The 12,162-nt window shown below is 39.9% G+C and overlaps 1 protein-coding gene across 1 annotated transcript; it reads right to left on the bottom strand.

Annotated features, from left to right (window-relative positions):
• On the bottom strand, positions 1–11,803 carry LOC115150992 (F-actin-capping protein subunit alpha-1). Its single transcript, XM_029694876.1, has 10 exons — positions 11,701–11,803; positions 3,898–3,961; positions 3,720–3,771; positions 3,567–3,630; positions 2,968–3,174; positions 2,568–2,647; positions 2,349–2,427; positions 2,105–2,176; positions 1,621–1,683; positions 1–1,506 (listed from the first exon to the last, which is right to left on the bottom strand). The coding sequence occupies exons 1-10, from the start codon at positions 11,737–11,739 to the stop codon at positions 1,366–1,368; spliced, it is 861 nt and encodes a 286-aa protein (XP_029550736.1). The 5' UTR covers positions 11,740–11,803; the 3' UTR covers positions 1–1,365.
• Positions 11,804–12,162: the final 359 nt, after the last annotated feature.

Below are 12,162 nucleotides of genomic sequence, written 5' to 3'. Positions count from 1 at the left end.
GCAAAATAGTGTATTGTCCAAAATGTTTTTACGCATTGGACACAAATGTACCAGTACACAGACAATGAATCTGTATCATATGTAAACAGTCAAGCGGTGCATTTCAAGAGGTACTTCATTATAAAGTGATATACAATAATGTGTCTTTATTCAAATTGTCCCTTCACTGTATTTCCAGTGTTATTCAGCATTTACACATTTGGCAACCAATTCTGATTTGAATTTCACCCAATCAGAATATTTCTACACACTGGTATGGGAAACACTATGGTTAACAGTTAATGATCACAATAGTTACAGCATTGCATTTGGTGCAACTTCTTCATTCCTCTTGTTAATTATACATGTTTGACATTTTGTATATAAAAAATAAAAATAAAGAGTAAAAAGCTAAAAGGAGGTAAAAAGGAAATATAGGTATTATATATTAACTTAGCCTAATTACTGAGAGGATACTGATGGTACTGTACTTGTTTAGGCTTGATTAAACCACAGAGCCGAGCATGTAGGCCTGCCTCGTGTGTGAAATGAAGATTCATTCAGTGTGATGAATTATTATACATTTTTTTCAAACAGTTCAAAGTACATATCTTTACCACGGGAAAGACTGCACTGAACAGAACTGTTACTTGGGTCTTTTCTTTGGGTGTTGGGGGGGGGTGCACTTATATTTTTGTCATATTAAAAGGAGTATACACCTCACTCAGAGGAGACATTGGGTTACAGAAAGATTTTCCAATACCTACAAATTTACATTAGGTCAGAATTCAATCCAACACAGATTAAAAGCCTATCGCTGTGTGCATGCTGTTAAAGGCAATTTCCCCAGACATTAACAGAGATCAAATTAGCCGTAAACGAAGCGGATGGCAGCTCAATCAGAAACCACCTTAAACCAAAGATCAACCACAGAACACAGGTCGTTTATCTGCATTTGTTTGAATCCCAGCGCTTGTAGGGTTACAAAACAGGGCTTAAACAGATTGCTACCCAGACAACCAACTGAGGGGTATGACTACAATTTGAAGCGTGAGTGTGTGCGGGCAGGAGGGGATGACCCAATGACCCAAACTTTCAGTGTCAGTAAAGGCATTTGGTTGAAATATTTTTGTTGTTGTTGCAAATGAGCCAGAGCTAAACAACCCAACAAAATGTCCTCTTAAAATGAAGGCATCACCTCGTAACGCATCGAAGGAAGTACACTAACTCCTGACATCAAATCGTGGCATTCTTTAACACAGACAAAATAGACACATTAGACCACAAATTTTATGAGACCACCCTCTCCTTTTCTGATTTCACCCGTTCAAGCGATTTGTCTTTGCAGTAACACACAGACAGACCGACCGACCGACACAATGTCCTCTAGGCATTCTGCATCTCCTTGCCAATCTTGTAGCTGAGGATCTTGTTCCAGTCAATCTTGGTGCGGGTGACAGGAAGCTGTCGGCGTAAGGCTTTGAACGTGGTGTCAGACATGGTCTGGTAATTCTCACTGATGGCCGTCTGGAAATGAGAGAAATGTTTAGACTCTCGCCCCCTCATTGGGGGACAATGACAAAACATTTGATTTATTTCAATTTATCAAAATACTACTGGGAGGAAACATAAGTTGCATACCTGGTATTCATTTTCTGCATCCTCAATGATTTTCACAAACTCCTTTGCAGTCTGAGTCTCATTCTGTCAAAACAAGAGAACACAAAACAAGTGTCACACCTCTGATGTAAGATAAGAGTTGTCATGCCAAAGGACTAACAAAAACATCAGAATTCATGCCTTTGACAATTGCCTGTAAACTTGACAGAGATTGAAGACTCTCTCATAAAATGACTTTTTTTATTATATATATATTTTTTTACACTTCATCCTACTTCCCCTCATGCACCAATGAACAGTTAGTCTGCACCCTTCTACTTCCTTTTAACACTTATGTGCAGGTTTACAGGAAATCGGCCACAAAACCACAGTAGAGTATCATAAGTGTCTCCTCTACTAGGGTTGACTGACACTAAGAGTTCTATCATTACCAGTGTCCTTTGCAAAATAAGCATTCCTTTAGTGCTACTGATTGTGGGCACATTCTACTGAAAGGGAAACTCACATTCACTGTGAGGGATTCCTGGACATCCTTGTGGCTGACCAGCTGCACATTTCCATCCTCATAGTAATGCACCTATAACCGCAAGATATGGGTGAGAAGTAATATACAATATGACATGAGAGCAAGATACATTTTCAGTAAATCAATTTTACTTTCAGGGGCCTGTGCCCAACCCGCTGTCTTTGAACAGGCTTTTACACAGCCGGACAAAATGGAGGACACTTGACGACAGACACTTGCCTACCTGTATTTTGAGGACTCCAACGACTTGAGCTGTAGATTGGGATATATTGAACTTCCATTCAGACCTGCAACGGCCATTCCTGAGAACACAAATCAAATATGAGTCCTGACTCCTTACCCATATTTAGTCATAGAAGTGGGCATTATGTTGTAAACAAAAACACATTGATTTTAAATTAAGACTTCTTAAAGTGTACTTGCATTGTACACTGTCATTTACCAGAAGTTCTTTGGTTGAAATTGGTGACCTTCAATGCAAGCAATTATGGTTTGCTGGCCGTCTATAGTTTTCCCATAAACCTGTGATGAATAAAACAAGGTTCTGTCAATGTTTACCATGCTCATCTTTATCAACTACACTTGTACAGTCCGAAATAATTAAATGTTTCCAGCATGAAAAGCTCTTTAAAGATAATATTATTATGTCGAATCCAGGCTGTATCACAACCACCCGTGATTGGGAGTCCCACAGGGCGGCGCACAATTGGCCCAGCGTCGTCCAGGTTTGGCCGGTGTAGGCCGTTATTGTAAATAAGAACGTTCTTAACTGACTTGCCTAGTTAAATAAAAAGGTTAAATAAAAAAAGAATCTTATCCTGCAGGTGAAAGGCAGGACGTACAGTGCAGACGCCGCTGGGGTAGTGCTCCTTGACGTAGGCCCTCAGGGCGCTGTCACACGCATCTCTCCAGGGTCTGAGAGACGCCTCTCCCTCGTGGGGCTGGGGGTCACTGGCCTCCTTCCTCAGGTGGTCAAACTTGAATGACTGCTTGTTGTGGGGGTCAAAGAAACGGCCGTTGCCCAAGTCTCCATGCTCTGTGATCAGTACCTGGAGAGGGGGAGGAGCAGAGCACAGGGACACAGAAAGAGGGCATCAGTTGCTGCATTGACCTTACAGGTAATGTGATATTTACACATACGTACAAGTACCAGTCAAAAGTTTGGACACACCTACTCGTTCCAGGGTTTTCCTTATTTTTACATTGTAGAATAATAGTGAAGACATCAAACATACATACTAACAAACAAGAGTGTGCAAAGCTGTCATCCAGGCAAAGGGTGGCTACTTTTGACTGGTACTGTATGTATGTATGTATGTATGTATGTATGTATGTATGTATGTATGTATGTATGTATGTATGTATGTATGTCACAGTATGAGACCAACCAGTTTCAAAACAGCTGGGTAAGAGTCACAACTCAGGTGACTGAGCATCTTACCTGATCATCATACCCTTCAAGTTTGGCAAGGGTGAACTGATCCATGTTGTACTGGGCAAAGGCACTGTTGAAATAAAGCAGGTTAAAAGGTTATATTTGCACAACAATGCATGAACAGAACATAGATCAATAAAATAAAAGAACTCTACTCACTGCGCCGCACCCTCCCTGAGAAGATTGTCATTGTTGAGCAGTATCCGCACATCTTAAAATCAAGAGATGGCATTATCAAGAGACTACCAACAGCAATGCATTAACAGACTATAACAAAAGAAGTGTCTGGGTAGTAAATAAACAGTACAATGATTATACTATTTCTAAGCATACCCACCGTTGAAGACTTCATTGAATTCTCCAGGTGGAGCATGGATGACGAAATTAGCCGCAATGCGGACCTGAGGGAAAGACAACACAATGTGATTAACAGGCCATTATCCACTTTTTTTGCCATACAACTTTTAAAGGCTGACTGTCAGTCGAAAGAATGTTGGAACTATATGATATTTGCGTATTAATATTTCTACCACTGATACTATACCCAGAGACAGTGTAATGACATAGCCATTATACCCTGGTCACTAGAGTGAAGCAGAGAGCAGTGACTGGCTTGGCTGCCTGATGAGAGCAGCGACTGGCTTGGCTACCTCTGCTCTGTCCAAGCCACTCCTTAGATGGAAGGAGCTTTTCTTAGCAGCTGTAATGCATATGTAAGTATGTGGGGTGTCAGAGGCACTGACAGTTAAACAGGGGGTGGAGGGAGCTAGGACATTTTAACAAGGGCCCCCCTGAAGAAAAAGTCTAGAGTGGACTGAAATCCGTTGATGGAACGACAGTATTGTAGGCCTATGTACAGCACCAGTCAAAAGTTGACACACCTACTCAGTCCATGGTTTTTCTTTATATTTTCTACATTGTAGAAGAATAGTGAAGACATCAAATCTATGAAAGAACACATACAGAATCATGTAGTAACCAAAAAAAGTGTTATTTTATATTTGAGATTCTTCATAGCAGCCACACTTTGCCTTCACAGCTTTGCACACTCTTGGCATTCTCTCAACCAGCTTCATGCAGTAGTCACTTGGATTGCATTTCAATTAACAGGTGTGCCTTGTTAAAAGGTAATTTGTGGCATTTCTTTCCTTAACGAGTTTGAGCCAATCAGTTGTGTTATGACATGGTAGGGTGGTATGCAGAAGATGGTCTTTTACCAAATAAGGCTAAGTCCATATTATGGCAAGAACAGCTCAAATAAGCAAAGAGAAACAACAGTCCCCCATTAATTTAAGACATTAATGGCCATCAATATGGAAAATTTGAAGAACTTTGTAAGTTTCTTCAAGTGCAGTCGCAAAAAGCATCAAGCTCAGTGATGAAACTGGCTCTCATGAAGACCACCACAGGAAAGGAAGACCCCGAGTTACCTCTGCTGCAGAGGATAAGATCATTAGAGTTACATGCACCTCAGATTACAGCCAAAATAAATGCTTCAGAATTCAAGTAACAGACAACTGTTCAGAGGAGACTGCGTGAAATCAGGCCTTCATGATCGAATTGCTACAAAGAAACAACTACTAAATATGACACCAATAAGAAGAGACTTGCTTGGGCCAAGAAACGCAAGTAATGGACATCAGACCGGGGGAAATCTGTCCTTTGGTTTGACGAGTCCAAATTTGAGATTTTTGGTTGCAACCGCCGTGTCTTTGTGAGATGCGGGGAACAGATGATCTCCGCATGTGTGGTTCCCACCGTGAAGCATGGAGGTGGTGGTGTGATGGTGTTTTGCTGGTGACACAGTCAGTGATTTATTTAGAATTCAAGGCACACTTAACCAGCATGGCTACCACATCATTCTGCAGCAATGCACCATCCCATCTGGTTTGCATTGTTTTTCAACAGGACAATGACCCAACACACCTCCAGGCTGAGTAAGGGCTATTTGACCAAGAAGGAGAGTGATGTAATGCTGCATCAGATGACCTGGCCTCCACAATCAGTTGACCTCAACCCAATTGAGATTATTTGGGATCAGTTTGACTGCACAGTAAAAGAAAAGCAACCAACAAGTGCTCAGCATATGTGGGAACTCCTTCAAGACTGTTGGAAAAGAATTCCAGGTGAAGCTGGTTGAGAGATTGCCAATAGTGTGCAAAGCTATCTCAAATATAATATATGGATTTGGTTAAGGCTTTTTTGGTTAAAACATTATTCAATGTGTTATTTCATAGTTTTGATGTCTTCACTATTATTCTATAATGTAGAAAATAGTAAAAATAAATAAAAACTCTTGAATGAGTGGGTGTGTCCAAACTTTTGACTGGTACTGTGTATGTGCATACCCAAAGGTTGTGTGGGTTATATAGCTTAATTCAATACAAGTAAAGTACTCACTGTATAGTTCTATTTTTGCAACTCTTCACTAGTGCATGTCAAAAATTGAAACAAACAAGTTCTGCTGTGTGTATGCTGCTGCACAGTTAGGCCTAGAGTGACTTCAGAAAGTATTCACACCCCGTGGCTTTTCCACATTTTGTTGTGTTAGTCTGAAATTAAAATTGATTAAATATATTTTTGGGGTCACTGGCCTACACACAATAACCCATAACGTCAAAGTTGAATTGTGTTTGACATTTTTACAAATTATTTGAAAATGAAAAGCTGAAATGTCATGTCAATATGTAAGTATTCAACCCCTTTGTTATGGCCTTGTTGAGCCTCAATTTCATGAGTAAACATTCGCTTAACAAATCACAAATTTCATCGACTAACTCTGTGTGCAATAGTGTTAACGTGATTTGAATGACTAACTTTCCTCTGTACCCCACACATACAATTATTTTCAAGGTCCCTCAGGGAATTTCAGATTCAACCACAAAGACCAGGGAGGTTTTCCAATGCCTCGCAAAGAAGGCCACCTATTGGTAGATGCGTAAATAAAATAGAAGCAGACACTGAATATCCCAATGACCATGGTGAAATTATGAATTTCACTTTGGATGGTGTATCAATAAACCCAGTCAATACAAAGATGCAGGCATCCTTCCTAACTCAGCAGCCAGAGAGGAAGGAAAACGCTCAGGGATTTCACCAGGAGGCCAACGGTGACTTTAAAAAAAGCTAGAGTTTAATGGCTGTGACAGGAGAAAACAGAGGATGGATCAACAACATTGTAATTACTCCACAATACGAAGCTAAATGACAGAATGAAAAGGAAGCATGTATAGAATAAAAATAAAACTTGCATCCTGTCAAAAATGTGGCAATTAAAATGAAATTTATGTCCTGAATACAAAGCATTATGTTTGGGGCAAATCCAACACACCACATCACTGAGTACCACTTCATATTTTCAAGCATGGTAGTGGCTGCATCATGTTATGGGTATGCTTGTCATTGTCAAGGAACAGGGAGTTTTTTTTATTTTTTTTATAAAAATAAAACAGAATAGAGCTAAGCACAGGCTAAATACTAAAAGGAAAACCTGGTTCAAATCGGCTTTACAACAGACACTGGGAGACAAATTCACCTTTCAGCAGGACAATAACCTAAAACACAAAGCCAAAGTTACCAAGATGGCATTGAATGTTCCTGAGTGGCCTAGTTACTGTTTTGACTTTAAAAAAAATAGTCTTGAAATCCTATGGCAAGACTTGACAATGGCTGTCCACCAATGATCAACAACCAACTTGACAGAGATTGAAGAATAATGAATAATGTGCAAATATTGTACAATCCAGATGTGTAAAGCTCTTATAGAATTTCTCCAGAAAGACTCACAGCTGTAATCTCTGTCAAAGGTGATTGTAACATGCATTGGCTCAGGGGTGTGAATACTTATGTAAATGAGATATCTGTATTTCATCTTCAATACATTTGCATGTTTTCACTTTGTCAATATGGGGTCTTGTGTCTAGATTGGTGAGATTATTTTTGTTGTTACAACCTGAATAAAACAAAATGTGGAAAAAGTCAAGGGTGTGAATAGTTCTGAAAGCACTGTAGATGCTCCCGAAGACTGTTAGGCACCTTCCGACACAGAGCAGTATTTGCAAAATACATACACTCATTCTACTGGTCTGTACATGTATCTGACCGTATCCCTGCTGTGGGCCTGCCATTAAAGTGATAGGAATGCTACACCTCAGTAGGGACTAGGCAGCTTCAAACATGTATCTGCATGTGGCTGACAGCAAGAACAGTCCATTTTCAAGCTTTCATATGAAGGTTGTTTAGTTTTTGGTGATTCAATCGCAATGGCCACAATCACTATGATAATGTATTACCTTCAGAAGTCTTGTGAATATGGTTGTACAGTATGTTCGTGTGGACTTTTCATGGGATCAATGATTCCTACACCAAGTAAGAAGTCAAAAGTTCCTTGTATTGTAATTAGGGCTGTCAGAGTTATTGTAATACAATTTGTATTGCATTATCTGAAAGTGTTCAAGAGCGACTGCCTTTAAAAGCAACAAATCCCTTTGAAAATGTCCTATGTGGCATCAATATGAGTCAGAAACCGTTATTGTAGTATACAAAATGACTACAAAGTAAATAGGATAATTTTGGTCATAAAGTCAGTCTCGTCAAAAACTGAGTTTGGAACATACAGTGCCGTGAAAAACTATTTGCCCCCTTTCAAATTCTCAACTTCTGCATGTTTTTGATATTGAATGTTATCAGATCTTCAACCAAAACCTAATATTAGATTAAGGGAACCTGAGTGAACAGATAATACAACAATGAAATACTTATTTCATAAACAAAGTTATGCAACACCCAATTCCCCTGTGTGAAAAAGTAATTGCCCCCTTACACTCAACTGGTTGTGCCACCAGTTGTCTTTGGGTCATGCAGCAAGACAATGATCCAAAACACACAATCAAATCTACATGAGAATGGCTAAAAAGCAAGAAATTTGAAGTTTTGGAATGGCCTAGTCAAAGTCCAGACCTAATCCCAATCGAGATGTGGCAGGACCTGAAACGAGCTGTTCATGCTTGAAAACCTACAAATGTCACTGAGTTAAAGCAGTTCTGCATTCAAGAGTAGGTCAACATTCCTCCACAGTGATGTGAGAGACTGATCAACAACTACAGGAAGCATTTGGTTGCAGTCATTGCAGCTGAAAGGTGGCACAACCAGTTATTGAGTGTAAGGGGACAATTACTTTTTCCACACACAAGAATTATGTTGCATACTTATTTATTTAATCAACAAAGTTATCAATTATTTTTGTTATTTGTTCACTCAAGCTCCCTTTATCTAATATTAGGGTTTGGTTAAAGATCTGATAACATACAGTAGCAAAAATAGAGAAAATCAGAATGTGGGCAAATACTTTCACGACACTGTACGTGCGTCACAAGGAGAAAATTAAGGTTGGGTTTTGATTGGACGATGTCCATTTGCCTTCTAACACGGGGTTAACAGCTGTGGTGAATGCTCTCTATCCAATAGCATAGGCAGTGAGAGACCTGCCCAGCAGCACGAATTTGTTTACCCTAATACAAAACATTACCCGTGTTTTTACTTCAGAAATACTGCAAAGACCCTAGTTAGATGTCAAATAAAACATCCTGTGCAAAAAACGTCTAATTAATTACAGATATTTTGAGTCCTTAGATTATTCTGTGGATTTTGAGGAAGTGAAATAGGCTTCCAACAAACACGGAAGCTGTCAGAAAACACACCAAGACTGAAATCAAATTTGCCTAATGAGCAACAGAAAAACACCTGCCAGTCGGGGTGTTTACTCACCCTTTTAAAATACACTGAAAACATCCCAAATACTGGCTCAAAGACCAGCAGATGGCGATTTTCAGTCGTTTCATCTTAAGGGAATCTACGCAGCCGGCTATACACTCGTATCCCCTGTGAACCGGTTCAGACACAAAACAATCTCCATTTAGGCTGCAAGGTGTCAATTTCCTCCTTATTTTTCACCACCATGCTACAGTGGCTAATGCAAGTCCCAAATGTTGTGTATCGCATTCAGCCAATCAGGTTGCAGCAGTGTTTTTTCATTCCTGGTGATTGGCTGAACGCGATACGCAACATCCGGGAGTAGCATTAGTCACTGCAGCATGGTGGTGGAAAATGGTGTTTCATAAAGAAAGTATGCATATTTCAACAACAACAAAATCTGCTTTCTTGCCTTTAATCCAGTTGAGGAAATTGTTGCCTTTGCAGCCTGAATGGATAATGTTTTATGCACAAACCGGTCCACAGGGGATACGAGTGTATAGCTGGCTGCATAGATTCCCTTTGGACGGTAAGATGAAATGACCCAATATCGCCATCTGTCGGCCTTTGGGCAACCCAAATACAATCTAAGGTAAACTGCTAAAAACAACAATGCAATGTCCACTGAACAAAAATATAAATGCAACATGTAAAGTATTGGTCCGATGTTTCATGAGCTTAAATACATTTTTCCATACAAACAAAAACTTAATTTCTCTCAAATTGTGTGCACAAATTTGTTTACATCCCTGTTAGTGAGCATTTCTCCTTCGCCAAGCTAGTCCATCCACCTAACAGGAGTGGAATATCAAGAAGCTGATTAAACAGCATGATCATTACACAGGTGCACCTTGTGCTCAGGACAATAAAAGGCCACTAAAATGTACAGTTGTCACAACACAATGACACAGATTTCTCAAATTGAGGGATTGTTCAATTGGCATGCTGACTGCTGGAATGTCCACCAGAGCTGTTGACAGAGAATCGAATGTTCATTTCTCTACCATAAGCCGCCTCCAAAGTCATTTTAGAGAATTTGGCCTCACCACCACATGTATAGCGTTTTGTGAGTGAGTGGTTTGCTGATGTCAATGTCATGGTGGCGGTGGGGTTATGGCATGGGCAGGCAGCATAAGCTACGGACAATGAACACAATTGAATTTTATCGATGGAAATTTGAATGCAGAGATACCGTGACGAGATCCTGAGGCCCATTGTTGTGCCATTCATCCGCCGCCATCACCTCATGTTTTAGCATGTTAATGCACGGCCCCATGTCGCTAGGATCTGTGCACAATTCCTGTAAGCTGAAAGTGTTCCAGCTCTTCCATGGCCTGCATAATCACTAGACATGTCACCCATTGAACATGTTCGGTAGGCTCTGAATCGACGTGTACAACAGCGTATTCCACTTCCCGCAACCTCTGAAGAGGAGTGGGACAACATTCCACAGGCCACAATCAACAGCCTGATCAACTCTATGCGAAGGAGATGTGTCACACTGCATGAGGCAAATGGTGGTCACACTGACTGGTTGTGATCCACGCCCCTACCTTTTTTGTTGTTGTGCCCAACAGATGCATATCTGTATTCTCAGTCACGTGAAATCCATAGAATAGCGCCTAATCTACTTATTTAAAATGGACTTATTTCCTTATATGAACTGTAACTCAGTAAAATCTTCAAAATTGTTTCATGTTGCGTTTATATTTTTGTTAAGTAAAAAAAACAAGTGCTATTTTTCAATTTACCTAATTGTGCTAACCGTTACTTTAGACAAAACCAAGAAGTCATTATGATAAAGTAAAAAAAAAAAAAAAACTAAATCTGATTTAATTACATCTTAATTTGAACTAATTCTGAATTTGACATTAATCAAGATTTTTATTTAATGTTTGACAGCCCTGGTTGTTATAGTCAATCGGCTAGAAGCAATGTAATACCACCAAGACAGACAATGTGATAATGAATAGAATGATGCCTATGGCTATGTTCTTCGGAGTTGTGTCTAGCACAGTGGGTATATGTGTCTAAGTCTTAAGTTTAGTTTGCCATGGTTTTAACTATGATCTAACTACAGACTCGTGTTTACGCAAACTGCTTCTTGCGTTCGGTATCATTTACATGATGCGTATGGAGTATAGTTGGTTCAATTAACTCCGTCAGTTTATTCCTTAGCAGACAGGATAGTTAGCTCAAATATGTTTTTAACTAGGTAACGTTAGCCAGCCAGCAAGCTAACTTTAGCTAGGAACTAGCTTAGCAAACTAGCTAACGTTATTTTTGCTGCCAAAATAATTTAGGAAGAACACAACAACCTAGTTAATTTACTAAAAATCGTAAAACAGTGAACAAAGCTTATCAAAATACTGACTAGTTATGTAGCTACCTTCTCTTCCCCAGTGAGCTGTTCTTCGAAATCTGCCATCTTGGCTGATCTGCAACAGTGAGGAAGCGGATCTCCACAGTGTCACAATAGACATAACAAGGTGCCAGATATTTCACCGGATGTATAAATGTCAAACATCCGATTGGCGTTCCACTCACTACCAAATATGGTGATGAGAGGAAGCCCAGTGGCCGGCAGTGGGAGAAGATGGAGCGAGATGGTTTTTGTCCGACATTCTGAACATTTTCTCATCGATGAAACATTTGATCTCCATTCAGTTTTCTGTTTCCAAAACTAGAATCTGTAACAAACAGATGGGACTGCGTTTTGTCGACTTTAGGCTTTTCCAAAGTTAAAAAAAAGCGTTGTTTAGATGGAGTGCGAGGGCGAATTGTGTTATTGCATACGCGCACTTCACAGAGTAGGCGTTCCCTAACGGAAATATGCAAATTAGGCTAGAAC

This window comes from Salmo trutta, chromosome 16 (genome assembly GCF_901001165.1).
Source record: "Salmo trutta chromosome 16, fSalTru1.1, whole genome shotgun sequence".
NCBI lineage: Eukaryota > Metazoa > Chordata > Actinopteri > Salmoniformes > Salmonidae > Salmo > Salmo trutta.
Note: the sequence above shows the minus strand (reverse complement) of the source record. Positions and strands in the feature narration are given on the sequence as shown.

Excerpts from the sequence above, each read along its gene's own strand:
- LOC115150992 (XM_029694876.1), bottom strand. The coding sequence starts at position 11,739 with ATGGCAGATTTCGAAGAACAGCTCACTGGGGAAGAGAAG. Across the intron at positions 3,962-11,700 it reads AGCTCACTGGGGAAGAGAAG|GTCCGCATTGCGGCTAATTT; the intron begins GTAGCTACATAA and ends TCTTTCCCTCAG. Across the intron at positions 2,177-2,348 it reads TTGGAGTCCTCAAAATACAG|GTGCATTACTATGAGGATGG; the intron begins GTAGGCAAGTGT and ends TTGCGGTTATAG.